The sequence below is a fragment of the Elephas maximus genome, chromosome 19, assembly GCF_024166365.1.
Source record: "Elephas maximus indicus isolate mEleMax1 chromosome 19, mEleMax1 primary haplotype, whole genome shotgun sequence".
NCBI classification, from domain to species: Eukaryota; Metazoa; Chordata; class Mammalia; order Proboscidea; family Elephantidae; genus Elephas; species Elephas maximus.
In genome coordinates, this window is record NC_064837.1 from 14,992,339 (window position 1) to 15,012,789 (window position 20,451).

General features: G+C 40.2%; 1 protein-coding gene across 2 annotated transcripts in view; it reads left to right on the forward strand.

Moving 5' to 3' along the window:
* RABEP1 (rabaptin, RAB GTPase binding effector protein 1) overlaps nt 1–20,451 on the forward strand; it is a 117,390-nt gene that overhangs the window by 76,627 nt on the left and 20,312 nt on the right. For both annotated transcript variants that reach the window (XM_049861025.1, XM_049861026.1), the window contains 4 exons: nt 1,246–1,377; nt 5,322–5,789; nt 7,035–7,139; nt 10,171–10,287. In XM_049861025.1, the coding sequence (XP_049716982.1) occupies nt 1,246–1,377; nt 5,322–5,789; nt 7,035–7,139; nt 10,171–10,287 (822 nt within the window). The remainder of the gene's footprint in view (nt 1–1,245; nt 1,378–5,321; nt 5,790–7,034; nt 7,140–10,170; nt 10,288–20,451) is intronic.

Below are 20,451 nucleotides of genomic sequence, written 5' to 3' on the forward strand. Positions count from 1 at the left end.
TCACTGCTTTTCTAGGCTTAGTAAGAAATACTTTAAATTGCCCTACATACTTCAGTTAGATTTTGGTTTTCGAAGGTTTCTTCCTTTTTCAATTTCGGTTATGTCTTTTAATTTTGACCCATTCATCTTGTGTGTAAACACAGCCAACATAGGGTGTAGATTCTACAGTACAGACCTACCCACGCCCCAACTGCTGCCCAGTAAAACACTCTCAACTCCTAAGATGGTCATTTAAGGCCTATACTAACATTTATTGAGCTCTTAATATGTGCTGGAATTGTGTTAAGGCTTTATATATAAAGCTTTTCTCAAGCAGGTCTTAAAAAACAAGATAAAACTCTCCATATGCATAGGGAGTATAGTATTACGTTATAGATTGGGAACAGGCTGAGAGGTAATGGCAGCTCTGAGGGCTGAATGGATCTGTCTGGTCCCACCATAGCCTCTCGCACGTCCTGCTCTTGTCTCATGCCTGCCCTCTTTTCAGTCATGCCCCGTTACTCAGTGCTGTCCCATGTGCCTGCTTGTCCATGCTCTGTTCCTCTGTACCTGCTGCCATTCTCTGTGGAACCCTCCCTGCCTGTCCTTCCCTCACACACAGCTGGCAAACTCATATTTCTGATCTTTCCGGATCCAGCTGAAGTGTTACCTCCTTTGGACCCCTTCTTATCCTCCTCAGATGAAATCAGTTATTGTTTTTTTTTCTCCTTCTATAGAACCTTGTACATACGTGCTTAGTATTGTAACTGTGTCTTTGTTCCTCCCCACTAGACTGTTTTAGGGGACACTGAAGGTACCTTACTCATCTTCGTTGAGTGAATTACTACATCAACTTCAACCATTCCTTTTATAGTTCATATAAATTCTCATGTGTTTCTAATGGGTGTGTGATGTCAACAACTGTTTCCTTTTTCTGCAGTAATCAGAAGGAATGTTCTATGTAAAATTCCTTTCTTGGATCATTTGCAGACATAGGGTTTTGCTTTGTTTTGTCTTACATTACTTTTCACAGAGCATACTTTTCTTGGAAGCTTGCTTCCAAGGTTCATGCTTTGCACCTAGGGTTTTAGAACATTTTGTCATGACCAGGGGCCCTTAGATGTGATTACAAAACAAGGCTAAGTGTCCATTCGTCTTTTATCATCAAGCTCTGCGTTCTATTATTTGTTTTGAGTTGTCAAAGAACTGTATGACTCATTAAATATATATTACTGGGGTAATATATATATTTTTCCTAACTTATAGGAGGAAGATGAACAACAAAGACTTAATAAGAGAAAGGATCATAAAAAAACAGATGTTGAGGAAGAAGTCAAAATACCAGTAGTGTGTGCTTTAACTCATGAAGAATCTTCAGCCCAGTTATCAAATGAAGAGGTACAGTGAATCTGTAATTTAAATCAGCGTATACAAGATGTCATCATTTTTAGCTTACTTATCTGTCAATAAATTACATTCTTTGTAGGCGAAGTGCATGGCTGGTAGTTTAAATTTAGGGAAAACAATATATATTTTTGCTTACTGTTTCGAAGGCATTGTATGCAGCACTACTGGAAACATGCTGTAGTCTCTCTCACTGTCTCTGCAATAATTAGATGTTCTTTTTTCAGTGGTTCCAAAATTAAAACATTAGAAAAAGTCTTTAAATAATATTTGCAAAATTTTTATTTGGTAAGAATAAATATTGTTAATACTTTGAGCATTTTGTTTAAAAGAGATTATCTGAAGTGTTGAAGCGCCTTAACTCCCTAAAGCACGTGCATGAGACCTGAGAGTATTAGGTCTTAACCTTGAGAATAGTGGGTAAAGTTGGGCGGATTGTGACGGAGTAGGGTAGAGCATTGCAGGTTGTGGGAATGGATAGAGTAGAGGCCCAGAGGTGGAAAGTGTAGGTGGTATTCCTATGGCCTCATCAGGTTTTACCCACAGTGTGCCAAGGGCCTCCTCACCAGGTTTCCTGTCTTCAGCTTGTCTTACTCCTGTTCACCTTTCGCATTACTGCCGGATTCATTTTTCTTAAGTGCAGCTGCAGCCAGGCCACCTCTCTCCTGAAAATCCTCCGCTGACTCCCACTGCCTACGTAATTAAGTAAAAATTCCTCACTCAGACAGCAGAGGCCTTCATAATATGGGCTGTATTTTAGCCAAATTAGTTGTCTTGTGTTACACTCTCCACCTGTTATGTTAATTCCTTTATTTGAGACGCTTACCTCACTCTGCCTTTGTTTCCTTTGAGGCTCATGTGGAGATCTTGTCTTCGAAGAAGGAAATGCTTCTCTAGTTACCTTTAGGATGAAAACCAGGGTCCTTAGCGTGGCATAGAAGGGCCTTCACACTTGAATGGCCATTCCAGTCTCACCTACTGCTTCCCAATGTACCACAGCCAGACCTGTCTACTTACTGTCCATGCTTGTGTGCCTTGTTTATATTTACTGTTCCTACTGTTTAGAATTTCCTGCTCAGTCCCCCAGTCCCCTCCTCTTCCTGGCCAGGTGAACCAGTTGCAGTTAAATTAAATAAAGGCCTTTTCTTCACTTTCAGAGCTATCATGTTTCTGTTTAGTTTGCAGATTTAGTCTTAGCCAATGTATAATCTGTTTCCTGGTAGCTTTTATTTCCATGTGTATGGATTGTTTGACATTTAAAAATTTTTTATTATTTTTTTAATCCTGTGAGACATTGAAAAGTATGATGTAGTTGTTTTTCTACATTTTTTTGTTCTGGAACAAACAGTGGGGACCACTTGCCCCGATTCTGCCAATAGCAGAATAGTTAGACTCCCAGGAGAATGTCTCGATCTTTGAGTACAGCCAAGTATTATGTGGTTTCTGCATCATGCAGCTTTGTATCCAGGAATGTGTAAAAAGTAATATTTAAGCAGGAAAATAGGCAAGGAGATTTGTTGTGATTTACAGTGAAGTATTTTTCTTATCTTTGAGTTTGTCTTAACAGATCTATATGATATATTGTGCATAGCATTATTTCCTGACATTTCAAGTATCTTTTTCACTTTCAGATACAATATCTTGCAATTTGAATGTTGAGTATAACTGTTAGGTGTGTGAGAATCATGACAATTTACCTTAGCCTTCTAGTTTACCATTGATATGAAATGCTTTGGAGACTTAGTCCGATTTGTTGCTAAAGACATTTAAAACTTGTAGGACTGCATACCTTCCTTAACCTGATGTTTAGAATACGTTTATCTCACTACAAAAGTGATGTATGTTCATTGTGGAAAATTTGGAAAGTACAGAAAAGGTCATACAAAATAAAAATAACTGGTAGGTAATTCTAGCACCCAGAGTTAACCACCATTAACAATTTGGTATGTATTTCTTTTTTCCCCCCTTTTTCTTTTTTTGAAGATAACATATATGTGTTTCTATTTGCACATTTTAAACATATTTCAGATTTTAACTGTACATAATGTTTTGTAACTTTTTTTTAATTTAAATTTACAGTTTTGGTACACCATTAAATGTTTTCCCAAAAAATGATGTTTAATGGCTGATATTTTTCCATGTAAATGTAGCATAAATGATTTAGCCAATACCCTACTCTACCCTAGTCAAGTTGTTTCCTTTTTTTTTTATTATAAAATGTTTCACTGTTATAAATAGTGCCGTGATGCTGTTGTATGTAATTCTTCCTTCTATAAAAATCATTATGGACATTATTGGGAAAAGAATTGTTCACTTCAAGGGCATAAGCATTTTAAAGGCATTAGAGCATATTGCTGAATCATCCCTCAGAAACAGCAGTTCACACTTGCTTTAGAAGTGTGTGTTCTCTCTTCTGTTACCATTATGATAGGCTGGTGTTTTAACAATGGCCCTTACAACTCTTCCCCTTCTCTCTTGGTGTCACAGCAGCTGTACGTGACTGCAGTAGGCTTTAGGCACCTTTGTCAACTGCTAGAATAGGTGGTCATTCCAGCGTTTATCAGGACATTTACTTGGTTGCAGTCTCATTTCTTTAGACTTGGACCTTTGCCATAGCTATCTTCATAGACTAGATTTGTGTTCCTCAGCCATCTGAATTTCCCGAGCAAGTATTTTTCAAAAGAAAGAAATGGAGGAATTAGCATGACAGTTGTGAGCTCTTTATTATGCCAAGTAAGGATATTTTTTAAAGCATTTATCTGCGTTCTATAGTTGCCTTTGGTTCATAAAAGGAAGGGCATTTCACAATAAAAAAGCGAAGGGATATAATCTTAAAGAATAGTCCTTTAAATTGAATAAATTTGGTTTCAAGAAAACCTCGCTACAACGCCCGTTTTTCTCATTTCCCCACTAACTGTGCAGCTGTATTGTGGAACGGCACTAGTCTGCTTTTTGACTGTGGGAATGTGCTGCACATTTTTTTTTAATGGAAGTGAAATTCACAAACATGAAAATTAACTATTTTAAAGTGTACAGGTCAGTGGCGTATAGTACATTGACAGTGCTGTGAGACTAACACCTCCTTCTGTATACTTCCAGAACAGTTTCATCACCTCAGAGGATCCCCCCTACCCATTAAACAGCTATTCCCCATCACCTACCCCCCCGCCACCCCACAAGCTCCCAGCAACCAGTAAATGCTTCCCGTCTCTGTGGATTTACCTGTTCTGGACATTTCATGTAGATGGAATCATATAATATGTGACATTTCTTACCTGGCTTCTTTTACTTAGTACCACATTTAACATGCTGATTACAACTTGCTTGAAACTTGGTTTCCAGGATACCACATTCTCCTCATTTCCCTTCTGCTATTCTGGCTAGTCCTTCTGCTCACCCCCAAAACATTGCCGTTTCTTGTGGTTCTACCCTTGGCCCTCTTCGCATTCTACGGATTCATCCTAGATGTTTTGATTCACTACCTTGACTTTAATTCCCATCATATGATGGTTGCTCCCAAGTCTCTATGTAAAGACTTTTATATCTTTCTGTCTGGAGGACATCTCCACTTGGATATAGAGCAGACACCTCACATTCAACAAACTCGACACAGAGTTTCAGGAGACCTTCCCTAACTCTGTGAGTTTATTACATCCTATATTGTAATAGCCTGCTTACTTGTTTATCTTCTTGATGAAACTGTAAGCACCTTGAGGTTAGAGATTATATCTTGCTCACAGTTGTATCTTGAGTGCCTGGTTTGGTGCCCAGCATGTCAAAGACGATCAGTAAATGTCTGTTTAATGAATAGATGAAGATAGCACACTAATGAGTATCATGACTGATGTGTGGCAAAATCCATTTAATGTATGATTGTTTTTCTGTTTGGAAATAACAGAGAATTGTCTAACTTCGCAATATTTATTTTCACATTTCAGGAGCATTTAGATAGTACTCATGGTTCAGTCCATTCCCTAGATGCAGACTTACTGTTGCCATCTGGAGATCCGTTCAGTAAATCAGACAATGACGTGTTTAAAGATGGACTTAGGAGAGCACAGTCTACAGACAGCTTGGGAACCTCGGGCTCACTGCAATCCAAAGCTTTAGGCTATAACTACAAAGCAAAATCTGCCGGAAACCTAGACGAATCAGATTTTGGACCTTTGGTTGGAGCAGATTCTGTGTCTGAGAACTTTGATACTGCCTCCCTTGGGTCTCTGCAAATGCCAAGTGGGTTTATGTTAACCAAAGATCAGGAAAGAGCAATCAAGGCGATGACACCAGAACAAGAAGAGACAGCTTCCCTCCTCTCCAGTGTCACCCAGGGTATGGAAAGTGCTTATGTGTCCCCCAGTGGTTACCGCTTGGTCAGCGAGACGGAATGGAATCTCCTGCAGAAAGAGGTCAGTTATTTTTCTGACTTTTTTCCTCTCGCTCACTCTGAGTAAAACTGGGTAGCTCTGGGATCATTCAGTAGATAATCCCAGGAGTCTGTGCAGACACATGTTCCAGCAGATAGATGTTAGCATGGATCACCTGACCCTTGTTATAATCTGCTTTGGCCAATCCAGGTGATTGTGACAGAGAAGGGAACCACCTAGCTAATTGTTCTGAGTGCGAACTTCCTCACCTGAAGTCACACCTCTAAAGTTGGAGCAAAACTGCCTAAATAGCATAACTAAGTTTGAGTAGCCTGATCTTGGTTGGCTTTCCACTTTTCTGTAATCTTGATGTATTCCAAGATTTGCATTCTCTCATCTTCCCTCTAGATCTAAAGTGCGAATGCTTGTCAGCAGTTGATGCTGGAAGTGAGTTTAAGGAGGGGGTGCAGAATTGTGGGAGAGAAAAGAAGGGGGTCTTTAATTTTCCTCCTAATATTTGAAAACACAGAAGTAAGATTAGGAAATGAAAACTTAAATGTGTTTTTCTGTAGTGCTTTACAGATTACAAAGCCCTTGCGTATACCTCATTTCTTCAAGCTTCATGCTAACAGTGAGGTAGGCAGGGCGTGATTGTCCCCGTTTTACAGATCATGAAACGAGTTCAGGATGGTCAAGTGAGCTGCTCACGCTTCCCCTTTGACTTAGGAGCAGACCCTGGGTCAGAATCCAGGCTTTTCTCACTCCCAGTGCTTTCCTTTACTCGGGGTTACTTCTCTTTAAAGAAGCTGTTGATCAGTAAGTGCAGCAGTTCAGTAAGCCTGAGAGAAATTCCTCGTGGTCACATGCAAAAACTATGTGAGAATGTGTTACTTAAGTTTCATACCGATTTTGTAATTGGAGCTGGAGAAATGGTGAATTGGCACTGTAGTATCTTTCTTGGCTGGGTAGCATTTATTTAAATTGTGAGTGCCACGGTGTGGTACCTTTAGTTTGCTTTATGTTTTCTCAAATGTCACATGTTTTGAGGCTCTTAGCCTCTTAGTGATAAAGTTGTATCCCTTGTTTTCCTGTCATATTTACACTGGTGATTATGACTTTTTAGAATTTGACCCTATATTGTAACTTCTTGCCACAAGTCCCTGAAGACATTGTTTACTCCTTGTTCTGCTTTGAGTAGCATTGGTAAGACCATGTGTGTACTCCTCAAGTGTGTGATGTAGAACTATTTCGTTCGGCCTGATAAGAGGTCATGTTGATGCCCTTCAGGTATACAATGCTGGAAACAAACTTGGAAGACGTTGTGACATGTGTTGCAATTATGAGAAACAGTTACAAGGGATTCAGATTCAGGAGGCTGAAACCAGAGACCAGGTGAGTTTCTTTTGGATATGCCATATTGGTAAGCTGTTGTAGTTTTCACTGAGATGCAGAAATAATTCCCCCCCTAAATGTTTTATGAAGTATATCTGTAAAAATGGGTGGTGGAGGCATCCGACCTCCTCTAACTTCATAAGAGGAAGGGAGAATCAAGATCAGGAGCCCAAGGCTGATTGCTATGAGGCGGAGATCATACATGCCTCCTCTCCAACCTTTTTACCAATTCTGACACCAACCATCCCTCCCACGGCACTCTCTACTTCTCTGTTCATCATTCTCTACTTTTCTGCTGTTTGATAACTTGTTGCAATGACCACATACAACTTACAGACCATGCTCACAGCTATAGGGTTTAACAATTCAGGTTTAGGAACATTCAGGATACAGTTCTTTGACCAGGGCAGCCTTTTCTCAGCCGTGCCTGCAGGCACACCCCTTTCTGGCCCCTCTTCCTGGCTTCTGCCCTGTTTGGGCAAGTGTTGCAAAGCTCCTTTAGCTCTGCGGATAAGTTCCTAGAGGCACCCTATTCTACCAGTAAGCCTCTGCTTGAAGGTGCTCAGCTGTCTTGCTCTGTGGCCTGGGAAGCCCACCACATTGTCTCCTGCTGGTCCCCTGCCTTTGCTGCTGCTCTTTGTCCCCTGCTGCTTCTTGCTGTCTTCCGTGTTACAGCTCTTTCTCTCTCAGTCTTCTGGTTCCAGGGGTTCTCAGCACAGGGATCCTGGGTCCAAAGGACATGCTCCACTCCTGGCTCTTTCTTGGTGTTGGTGAGATCCTCCCTTCCCACCTCTGGGATGGCTCATTTTAAGTCTAGCAGGATGGCAAAACTGACCAATCCTTTCATTAGGGTGCCATACACCTTATTTGCATGGTTCAACCCCATGAGGGTGCCACACACCTTATTTACATTATTAGCAAGCTCTCCAATCCCCTAGGTGGGCCACAAGTACCTCGTTTGCGTAGCCCCACCTAGTCATTTGGTGGGAGTTTCAGACTGTGGCTGTTGTTATTAGGTGGTGTTCAGTCGGCTCTGACTCATAGTGATCCTATAGGATGGAATAGAACTGCCCCATAGGGTTTCCAAGGAGCAGCTGGTAGATCTGAACTGTAGACCTTTTGGTTAGCAGCTGAGCTCTTATGACACTGTGCCACCAGGGGTCATATTAAGTAATTCACTGCACTGCAGTATCAATCTTGTTAAATTGTGAAATTATCTGGTACATGCAACGTTGGTAACATTTCCAATGGGTGCTCACTAGAATATCTGCTTTTGTGTATCGGATTCATTAGCTTGCCCAACAACACACAGGTCAACTTAACTCTTACTGAATACGGCCAGAGAACATATTTTGGTACATTGAGGCCTGGCACATCTCCCCTCCCACTCTGCCCCTTCTGCTCAAAGTGTAAAACTCATATTGTCATAATCTTGTGCACATAGAAAGTACTTTATGATACAGAGTTAGGGAGATAAGAGGTTGACTACTCCCTCTAATGGAACAAAATCTTTATTGAATGTCACATTAATCAGTTTTTGGACTTTTCATTGCTTCGTTGCCTACTTCTGGTGATAAATTTGTCGACTTGATTAAGGTTTACGTACAGGGTCACATGTTTAAGCTTTGATAGAGTTGGTATGCTGACACTGACAAGTCTTAAGTACCTTTCCAAATACAGAGTTTAATAATGAGTTTCCTGATAATATTTAGGAACTAATAGAGATTTTTACGAGAGTAGGCTTGTGAAATATACATGACGAAAAGATTTTTTCCCCCCTTATATTTCCAAGGAGTTCTTTGGTTGTTACGAAGATAATTGTTCTGTTAGTCTCCAAAAGAACTTTACGCAGATGAGAATGATGGTTTAAAAATTTCAGGTGTTATTGCCATTGATTTTCTTCACAGATGCTTTTTTCATAGATGGTTCGAAGGTAAATTTCTAAAGCTGTTTGAGAAGCTAATATAGTTGTCCTTTGATAATGTGGCATGAAAATGGGATATCTTGGATTCCAAAGTCATTTCAGTAGATGTTCACTGATACTTCCTCTGTGCCTGGCATTTTGCTAGGTCTTGGGAATTCAGATACAGATAGGACATAGTTGCTCCTAAGGAGCTTCCGTCCTGCTGCCTGTCCATCAGGTCGGTAGCGTCTGTTACCTTGGATGTACACATAGAACTAGAGGAGCACTAGGAGGGGCGTCGGGCTTAACTCTGGGGCCGGGGAAGCCAACACTCGAACTGAGTTTGCTTTAGAGACGGAGTAAGAATTCTTTAGAAAGAGGAGTGGGAAAAGGGTGTCCAAGGAATATGAAAGATGTTCAGAGTAATGAAGTCAGGAAGGAACATGATGTGTTCTAGAACTCTGAGTAGTTCTTGTGGCTGGGTAGAGGATATGTGTGTGTGTTATAAAATAATGGAAAAAGAAGCTGCAGACATGGTGAGATCATTGAGGGAGGGGTAATGATTTAAGGGGTTTAAATTTTACCCTGAAGTCTTTGGGAGGTATTTAGGGATTTTGTTGTTGTTACTTGCTGTCGAGTCAGTTTTGACTCATAGTGACCCTATAGGACAGAGTAGAACTGCTCTGTAGGGTTTCCAGGAACCGGCTGGAGGATTTGAACTGTCCGACGTTTTGGGCAGCAGCTGAGCTCTTAACCATTATGCCACTAGGGCTCCATTTAGGGATTTTAGGTAGGAGAATTATATGATTTGACTTAGGTTTTGGGAAAAATTTATTGTGTTACTGTGGACTGTAGATTGGAGGCCAGTGCCCTAACTTCTAGGACCCAGGAGGAGAAGCAGATATTTTCAAATGAGGTACGGTGTGGGGAAAATGGTTTGTTAACATAAAGCACAGTACAATTGTCACATGAGGCCATTCATCTCATTTCTTTATGAATTGACAGATCTGTGATATTTATTAGAAAAACGAGATTAGATTTTTTAAAAAAATTCTGAAGTTCGGGATTTTTTGGTAATTCATAAGAGAATTATGTTCTTCCTTCTAATCAACTTTTTAAATTACGTAGGTGAAAAAACTACAGGTGATGCTGAGGCAGGCTAATGACCAGTTAGAGAAGACAATAAAAGACAAACAGGAGCTGGAAGACTTCGCACAGCAGAGCGCCGAGGACTCAAGTCATCAGGTAATGAGAGCCTTCAGGGTATGACCCATGCTGGGTGACTGGATCGTTTAAATAAAAAAATTCCAAAAACACTGATGCTTTTTCTGGGCCTCGAAGACTTGGCTGTTAAAGAGATCTGTCTCCTACTGCTCATTCTCTGGTCTTTATTTTACAGATTTGCTTTCAAATTAACCGATTAATGAATGTCAGGAGGCTCTGATTCTCTTTTCCCCTTTTATTTTTGTTAGGTTTTACTGCTGCACAAGAAACTGGCTGACAAGAGAGATACTAGTTATTTTCTTTTTAACTTTATTAACAGATAGCATACATTGACAGAAGGCAAACATACACAAATGTACCAGAACTAACCCCTCTGTAACCACCCTTGACATCAAGTAATAGAACATTAGCCAGTACCCACAAAGCCCTCACTTTCTGCCCCCCATTATGACCTCTTCCCTCGAGGTAACCAAAGTCCTAAATTCCCACACCATTATGTTAGTTTTGTTGGTTTTTTAATTCAAAACAAAAGAAGTGTACAGTATGTATTCTTTTGTGTCTCTTCACTCACCGTTTGTGAAATTCGGTCATGATGCGTGTAGCAGTAGTTTGTGTATTTTCGTTGTTGTATAGTAGCATTGTATGGCTGTGCCACAATTATCTATTTTATGTTGAGAGACAGACATTTGCATTGTTTTCTGTTCTGGACTATTAAGAATAATGCTACTTTGAAAATTTCTGTACAGTGCTCAGTGCACATGTTTCTGCTAGGTGTATACCTAGGAGTGGAATGCCAGAGTCAGAAGGCTCTGTGTGTGTTCAACTTTAGTGGATAGTAATGCCAGACAGTTTTAGAAAATGTTTGTACCAATTTATACTCCCACCAGCAATATAAGAGAACTCCTGTGGATGCACAGTCTTGCCAAACTTCCTTCTGTCAGTTGTGCTAATTGCAGCCATTTTGGTGGATGTGTGATGGTATTTAATTGTGGCTTAGTTTGCATTTCTCTGATGACTGTTGAGGTACTTGAGTATTTTTTCATGTTCGTTGGCCATTCCAGTGTCATTGCGTGTGTGCATGTGTGTTTCCTCTTTGAGTTTTATGCCCATTTTTCTGTTGGAGTGTCTAGTGTATTTATTTTTGTCTTCCTTAATGAATTATTGTTGTTGTTGTTAGGTGCGGTCGAGTCGGCTCCGACCTATAGCGATGCACAACAGAATGAAACCCTGCCCGGCCCTGTGCCATCCTTACAATCATTCGTATGCTTGAGCTCATTGTTGCAGCCACTGTGTCAATCCACCTCATTGAGGGTCTTCTTCTTTTCAGCCGACCCTGTAGTCTGCCAAGCATGATGCCCTTCTCCAGGGACTCATCCCTCCTGACAACGTGTCCAGAGTATGTAAGACACAGTCTCGCCATCCTTGCTTCTAAGGAACATCCTGGTAATACTTCCTCCAAGACAGATCTGTTCGTTCTTTTGGCAGTCCATGGTGTATTCAATATTCTTCTCCAGCACCACAATTCAAAGGTGTCAACTCTTCTTCGGTCTTCCTTATTCATTGTCTAGCTTTCATATGCATATGATGAGATTGAAAATACCATGGCTTGGGTCAGGCGCACCTTAGTCTTCAGGGTGACATCTTTGCTCTTCAACACTTTGAAGAGGTCCTTTGCAGCAGATGTACCCAATGCAGTGCATCGTTTGATTTCTTGCCTGCTGCTTCCATGGCTGTTGATTGTGGACCCAAATAAAATGGAATCCTTGACAACTTCAGTCTTTTCTCTGTTTGTTTATCAAGATGTTGCTCATTGGTCCAGTTGTGAGGATTTTTGTTTTCATTATGTTGAGGTGCAATCGATACTGAAGGCTGTAGTCTTTGATCTTCATTAGTAAGTGCTTCAAGTCCTCTTCACTTTCAGCAAGCAAGGCTGTGTCATCTGCATAACGCAGGCTGTTAATGAGTCTCCCTCCAATTCTGATGCCCCATTCTTCTTCGTATAGCCCAGCTTCTCGGATTATTTGTTCAGCATACAGATTGAATAGGCATGGTGAAAAGATACAATCCTGACCTACACCTTTCCTGACTTTAAACCAATCAGTATCCCCTTGTTCTGTCCCAACAACGGCCTCTTGATCTATGTACACGTTCCCCATGAGCACAATTAAGTGTTCTGGAATTCCCATTCTCTGCAGCGTTACCATAATTTGTTATGATCCACACAGTTAAATGCCTTTGTATAGTCAATAAAACACAAGTAAACATCCTTCTGGTATTCTCCGCTTTCAGCCAGGATCCATCTGACATCGTCAATGATATCCCTGGTTCCATATCCTCTTCTGAATCCAGCCTGAATTTCTGGCAGTTCCCCGTCAATGTATTGCTGGAGCCGCTTTTGAATGACCTTCAGCAAAATTTTGCTTGCGTGTGATATTAATGATATTGTTCTATAATTTCCACATTTGGTTGGATCACCTTTTTTGGGAATAGGCATAAATATGAATCTCCTCCAGTCAATTGGCCAGTAAGCTGTCTTCCGTATTTCTTGGCATAGACAAGTGAGCACCTTCAGCGCTGCATCCGTTTGTTGAAATATCTCAATTGATATTCTGTCAATTCCTGGAGCATTGTTTTTTGCCAGTGCCTTCAAAGCAGCTTAGACTTCTTCCTTCAGTACCATCGGTTCCTGATCATGTGCTACCTGGTGCAATGGTTGAACATTGACTGTTCTTTTTGGTATAATGACTCCATATTCCTTCCATCTTCTTTTGATGCTTCCTGCGTCATTTAATATTTTCCCCATATAATCCTTCACTACTGCAACTCAAGGCTTGAATTTTTTCTTCATTTCTTTCAGCTTGAGAAATGCCGAGTGGGTTCTTCTTCCCTTTTGGTTTTCTATCTGCAGCTCTTCGGACATGTCATTATAATACTTTGTCTTCTCGAGCCGCCCTTTGAAATCTTCAGTCCAGTTCTTTTACTTTACCATTTTTTCCTTTTGCTTTAGCTACTTGGTGTTTGTGGGCAAATTTCAGAGTCTCCTCTGACATCCATCTTGGTTTTTTCTTTCTTTCCTGTCTTTTCAGTGACCTCTTGCTTTCTTCACATGTCCTTGATGTCCTTGATGTCATTCCACAACTCGTGTGGTCTTCAGTCACTAGTGTTCAGTGCTTTAAATCTGCTCTTGAGATCGTCTCTAAATTCAGGTGGGATATGCTCAAGGTCATATTTTGGCTCTCTTGGACTTGCTCTGATTTTCTTCAGTTTCAGCTTGAACTTGCATATGAGCAATTGATGTCTGTTCCTCAGTCGGCCCCTGGCCTTGTTCTGACTGAAGTTATTGAGCTTCTCCATTGTCTCTTTCCACAGATGTAGTTAATTTGATTCCTGTGTGTTCCATCTGGTGAGGTCCATTGATGTTGATGAAAGAAGGTATTTGCAATGAAGAAGTCGTTGGTCTTGCAAAATTCTATTATTCTATCTCCGGCATTGTTTCTATCACCAAGGCCATACTTACCAACTACCGATCCTTCTTTGTTTCCAACTTTTCTTTCCAGTCACCAGAAATTATCACTGTATCCTGATTGCATGTTTAGTCAATTTCAGACTGCAGCAGCTGATAAAAATCTTCAGTTTGTTCATCTTTGGCCTTAGTGGTTGGTGCATAAATTTGAATAATAGTCGTATTAACTGGTCTTCCTTGTAGGGGTATGGATACTATCCTATCACTGACAGGCGTTGTACTTCAGGATAGATTTTGAAATGTTATTTTTTGCGATGAATGCAATACCATTCCTTGTCAAGTTGTCATTCCGAGCATAGTAGACTATAAAAATATGATTGTCCAGTTCAGAATAGCCAATACCAGTCCATTTCAGCTCACTGATGCCTAGGATATTGATGTTTATGTGTTCCATTTCATTTTTGATGATTTCCAGTTTTCCTAGATTCATATTTCGTACATTCCAGGTTCCAATTATTAATGGATGTTTGCAGCTTTTTCTTCTCATTTTGAGTCACGCCACATCAGCAAATGAAGGTCCCAAAAGCTTTACTCCATCCACATCATTCAGTCGACTCTACTTTGAGGAGGCAGCTCTTCCCCAGTCATCTTTTGAGTGCCTTCCAGCCTGGGGGCTCATCTTCCAGCACTATATCAGACAGTGTTCCGCTGCTATTCATAAGGTTTTCACTGGCTAATGCTTTTCAGAAGTAGACTGCTGGGTCCTTCTTCCTAGTCTGTCTTAGTCTGGAAGCTCAGCTGAAACCTGTCCTTCATGGGTGACCCTGCTGGTATCTGAATACCGGTGGCATAGCTTCCAGCATCACAGCAACACACAAGCCCCCACAGTAGGACAAACTGACAGACCACGTGGGGGATTGAATTATTAGGAGGTCTTTATATAACCCTGTTAAAGCCCTTTAGTTGTGTGTTGCAGATGTCTTCTCAGTAGTTTACATTTTCATTATCTTAATGGTGTCTTTCGATGAACGGAGGTTCTTAATTTAAATGTAGTCTAACTTGTCTTTTTCTTTGTGTTTTTTGTCTTTCTTTAAGAAAAATTTCCCTACCCTAGAGTTAAGATATTTTCATATAGGAACTTCATTTTTTATAGTCTTTTACATTTAAATCTAAAATCCATCTAGAGCTGATTCACATATACATGGCGTGAGACGTATGGGGGTACAAACGGTTTGTGTTCTGCTACTAACCAAAAGGTTGGCATCATGGAAGAAAGGCCTGGCAATCCACTTGCATATGATTACAGCCATTGAAAACCCTATAGAGTACAGTTCTACTGTGAAACACGTCGGGTCACCATGAGTCGGAATTGATTCGATGGCAGCAGGTTTGGTTTGGATTTTTGGTGTGAGATAAAGATGGCTATGTGAATAGCCAGTTGTTCTGTACCATTTAGTAGAAGGATCACCGTTTTCTCACTCTTCTGCAAAATCCTTTGTCATCTGTGCTATGAATTATGTGTGGGTCTTTTTGTCTATCTTTGTGTCAGTTCCACAGTTATTATAAAATTTTCATTTTTCTTAAATAGTTTTTATTTCTCTGCTGAGAACTATCATTTATTTCAAAAGTGCTTACCTTTACCTCATGGAGCATAGTTACAATAACTACTTTAAAGTCTTTGATCCTAAAAGTCCAACATCTGGGTTATCATGGGGTTGGCATCTGTTGGTTTTTTTTTTTTCTCTTAAGAATTGGCCACATTTTCATGGATCTTCGTATGTAAAGTACTCTTGAATTGTATCATGGGAATTTCTAATATATTGTGAAACTTTGGGTTTTGTTTAAATCCTCTGGAGAATATTGATTTCGTTTTGATTATTTTAGCAAAACAATCAACCCGATTAGGTTCAGTTTACAAAGTCTGTCTTGCCTTCTGTGGATGGTGGTTCTAATATCAGTTTTTAAAGTCTTTTTGCTGTGCTGATTTGGGCCTGTCTGTGCATGTGTAGCTTAGGGGTGAACGTGGGACTTGTGTTGGAATAGGGGACCCCTTTCCCAGCTCTCTCATCTCAGAGGTTACCTCCATACTCTCTGGCTCATAGGCCTCTGGCCAGAAAGACAGTTTTATCTTCTGTACTGTAGCTGCTGTCTTCACAACTGGAGCTGTCCTCAGGTCAATGGCAGGACAGAAAATAGGGAAAAAAACAAAAGCAAAAACTCAAACAAAGAGGAAACTCAGTCCTTTATGAGTTGCTTCTTTCAGTTTTGACTTTATAATCTGTTTGCTATTGCATCCTTTTCAGAACCTTCGGGTGGCTGCTGTTCGTATTTTGCCTATAGTTTTTAGTTGTAGTCAGTGGGAAAGAGAGGCCCCTAGAGGGTTTAGTTCATCTTGGAAAGCTCCAGAAGTCTCAGTTCTCTAATATTTGTGTTTGTCAGAACGTATTTTTCAAGGAGGATGCTTTTGCCAGATACAGAATTCTCAACGCAATGTTATTTTCTTTCAACACTGTGAAGTTTTTCCATTGTCTCTGGCTTCCATATTTCTTACACGAAGTCAGCTATCAGTCATATTGTTGCTCCTTGGAAGGTAAAATGTTCTTTTTGAGTGTGTGGCTATTTTTAAGTTATTCTTTTTGTCTTTTGTTTCTAGTGGTTTTACTGTATAATACCTAGGTGATTTTTCTTTGTATTTATCCTGCTTGGGATTCACAGGGCTTCTTGGATCTCTGAATTGGTATCTTACATCATAATTTGAAAATTCTCAGCCATTATCTCTTTTTTAAAAACTTGTTTTTATTGAGGTATAACTACAATAAAGTCCACAAATCTTTTTTTTTTTTTTCTTTTTCCGTACAGTCTACTCCTTTTCAGTCTCCTGTTGTAGCTGGTTGTCTTCCATCTAAGTGTCAGCACTCCTAAGGGTTAATTCCTGCGCTCTCTTCTTTATACACTCTCCTTGCCCATCTCCATGCTGACACATCCCGGATATGTTCAAGCCTTTCTTTTAAGCTCCAGATTTGAATATCTTATGTCTTCACCCATGTCTAAAAGGAAACTTGATGGCTGTCTTAAAAAAAACTGATCTGCCATCCACAATCAAAACCTATTCCCACCCCCTCTGTCCCAGCCTTCCCATCTCCATTAAATGATACCACCTACTTGTTCAAGTCTAGGAGCCTTTTCTTTACCCTGACCCCCTATATCCAATCCAGCAGTAAGGCTTGTCAATTCCACCTCCAAAATCTATCTCGACTCCATCCACCCTTTGGTGTGAGCACTCCCACCACTCTATCCAAGCCACTAGCATCTTTCATTGGCTGACTATGATTACCTCCCAACCTTATTGACCTCCTCTAAGCCATTCTTTAGATAGCTCTAGCCACATTAGTCTTCAGTTAGTTCCTAGAACATGGGAGTGCTTTTCTGCCTCAGGGCCTTTGTACCTGTCTTCTTTCTCCTTGGAATACTCCGTATACTTCCCTTTTAGTCTCTCCCCTCCCACTTCTCACAGAAGTGAATATTGAAGTGATCAAAGCAGACTTCAGCTTACAGGTTGGAGAGAGAGATGGCAAGAGATAACTTAAGGTGGGAAAAAAGGCTACAGGCATACCTCCTTATACTATACTTCACTTTATTGCGCTTTGCAGATATTGCATTTTTTCCAAATTGAAGGTTTGTGGCAGGCCTGCGTCGAGCAAGTCTTTTGGTGCCATTTTTCCACCAGCATGTGCTCACTTCATGTTTCTGTGTCAAATTCTGGCAATTCTCACAATATTTCAAACTTTTTCATTATTATTATATCTGTTACAGTGATCTGTGATCGGTGATCTTTGATGTTACTATTGTAATTGTTTTGGGGTGCCACGAACTGTGCCCATGTAAGGTGGCGAACTTAATCGATAAATGTTGTGTGTGTTCTGACTGCCCCACTAACCGACTGTTCCCCGGGTCTCCCTGTTCCCTGAGACGTGACAATATTGAAATTAGGCCAATTAATAACCCAACAATGGCCTCTACGCGTTCAAGTGAAAGGAAGAGTTGCATGTCACTGACTTTAAATCAAAAGCTAGAAATGATTAAGCTTAGTGAGGAAGGCATGTCAAAAGCCAAGACAGGCTAAAAGCTAGGCCTCTTGCACCAAACAGTTAACCAGGTTGTGAATGCAAAGGAAAAGTTCTTGAAGGAAATTAAAAGGGCTACTCCAGTGAACACACAAATATTAAAACAGCCCTTATCGCTGATATGGAGAAAGTTTTAGTGGCCTGGAGAGAAGATCAAACCAGCAGCAACATTCTCTTAAGCCAAAGCCTAATCCAGAGCAAAGCCCTAACTCTCTTCGATTCTGTGAAGGCTGAGAGAGGTGAGGAAGAAGAAAAGTTTGTAGCTAGCAGAGATTGGTTCATGAAGTTTAAGAAGCTATCTCTGTAACATAAAAGCGCAAAGTGAAGCAGCAAGATATCCAGAAGATCTATTGATAAAGGTGGCTACACTAAACAACAGATATTCAGTGTAGACAGAACAGCCTTGTAGTGGAAGAAGATGCTGCCTAGGGCTTTTCATAGCTAGAGAGACGTCTGCGCCTGGCTTCAAAGCTTCGGAGAACAGACAGACTCTGCTGTTAGGGGCTAATGCAGCCGGTGACCTTAGTTGGAGCGGTTGCTCATTTACCATTCTCAAAATCCCAGGGCCCTGGAGAATTATGCTAAATCTACTCAGTCTGTGCCCTGTAAACAGAACAACAAAGCCTTGATGATAGCACATCTGTTTATAACTTGGTTTACTAAATATTTTGAGCCCACTTTTGAGACCTACTGGTCAGGAAAGAAAAAAAAAAGATTCTTTTCAAAATATTACTGTTTATTGACAATGTACCTGGTCACCCAAGAGCTCTGATGGAGATGTCCAATGGATGTTGTGTTAATAAAAAAAAAAAAAAGTATTATTTTTTTATTTTTTTACTAACACAACATCCATTCTGCAGCCCATGGATCAGTGAGTAGCTTCAACTTTCAAGTCTTATTTAAGAAATACATTTCATAAGGTTATAGCTGCCGTATGTAATGATTCTTGTGATGGATCTGAGGAACATAAATTGAAAACTTCCTGGAAAAGATTCACCATTCTAGATGACGTTAAGAACATTTATGATTCATGGGAGGAGGTCAAAATATCAACATTAACAGGCGTTGGGGAGAAGTTGATTGCATTCCTCATGGGTGACTTTGAGGCGTTCGAGACTTCAGTAGAGGAAGTAACTGCAGATGTGGTGGAAATAGCAAGAGAACTAGAATTAGAAGTGGAGCCTGAAGATGTGACTGAATTGCTGCAATCTCATGATAAAACTTTAACAGATGAGTTGTTTCTTATGGGTGAGCAAAGAAAGCGGTTTCTTGAGATGGAATCTACTCCTGGTGAAGATGCTGTGAGCGTTGTTGATGTGACAACAAAGGATTTAGAATGTTATGTAAACTTAGTTGATGAAGCAGCAGCAGGGTTTGAGAGGATTGACTCCAGTTTTGAAAGAAGTTCTACGGTGAGTCAAATGCTAAAAAATGGCATCACATGCTACAGAAAAATCTTTTGTGAAAGGAAGAGTCAAATGATGTGGCAAACTTCATTGTTGTTTTATTTTAAGAAATTGGCATAGCTACCCAAACCTTCAGCAACCATGGCCCTGGTCAGTCAGCAGCTATCAACATTGATGCAAAACCCCTCTACCAGCAAAAAATTATGACTTGCTGAAGGCTCAGATGATGGTTAGCATTTTTTAGCAATAAAGTATTTTTAAATTAAGGTATGTACTTGTTGTTTTAGACAAAATGTACACTTAATAGACTACCAAAAAAAAAAAAAAAACCCAAACCTGTTGCCGTCAAGTCAGTTTTAGTATAGTGTAAGCATAACGTTTATATGCACTGAGAAACAAAAAAAATTGTGTGACTTGCTTTATTATGATACTTGCTATATTGTGGTGGTCTGGAACTGAACCCACAGTATCTCTGTGGCATGTCTGCATTTATAAACTGGAAGTGTTTCAAAAATATGTGCCCTGATTCCAGTTCTCCAGGTGCCTGCTGATAAATTCACCTGATCTCATTGTTGGTGGGGTGGTTTGAGGCCCTTTGAGGCAAACTGCTTCTCTTTAGGTGCCGTTCTCTGTTTCCCCTGCCTGTTTTATCTTTCCTTCTTTTTTTTAAAATAGTAACTCCCATTTCTCCCTGCCTCCAGCCCTTGGTAACCACTAATCTACTTTTATCTCTATGCGTTTGCCTATTCTAGATATTTCATATAAGTTGGATCATACACTTTCCTTTTGTGTCTGGCTTATTTCACCGAATATGTTTTCAGAGTTTATCCATGTTGCAGCATGTATCAGAACTTAGTATCTCTTTATGGCTGGATAATATTCCATTGTATGCATATACCACATTTTGTTTATTCATTCACCTATTAATGGACACTTGTGTCCAGCTTTTGGCTATTGTGAATAATGCTGCAATAAACATTGGTGTACAAGTGTCTGAGTCCCTGCTTTTAGTTCTTTTTCTCTGTATCTGAAAGTGGGATTGCTGGGTCATACAGTAATTCTTTTGAGCTTTTTTAAGGTACTGCCAAACTGTTTTCCACAGCGGCTGAGCCATTTTGCACTCCAGTTCATTGTATTGGTGTTTCAGTTTCTCCACATCTCTCCAGTAGTTGTTGTTTTGTTTTTCTGATAA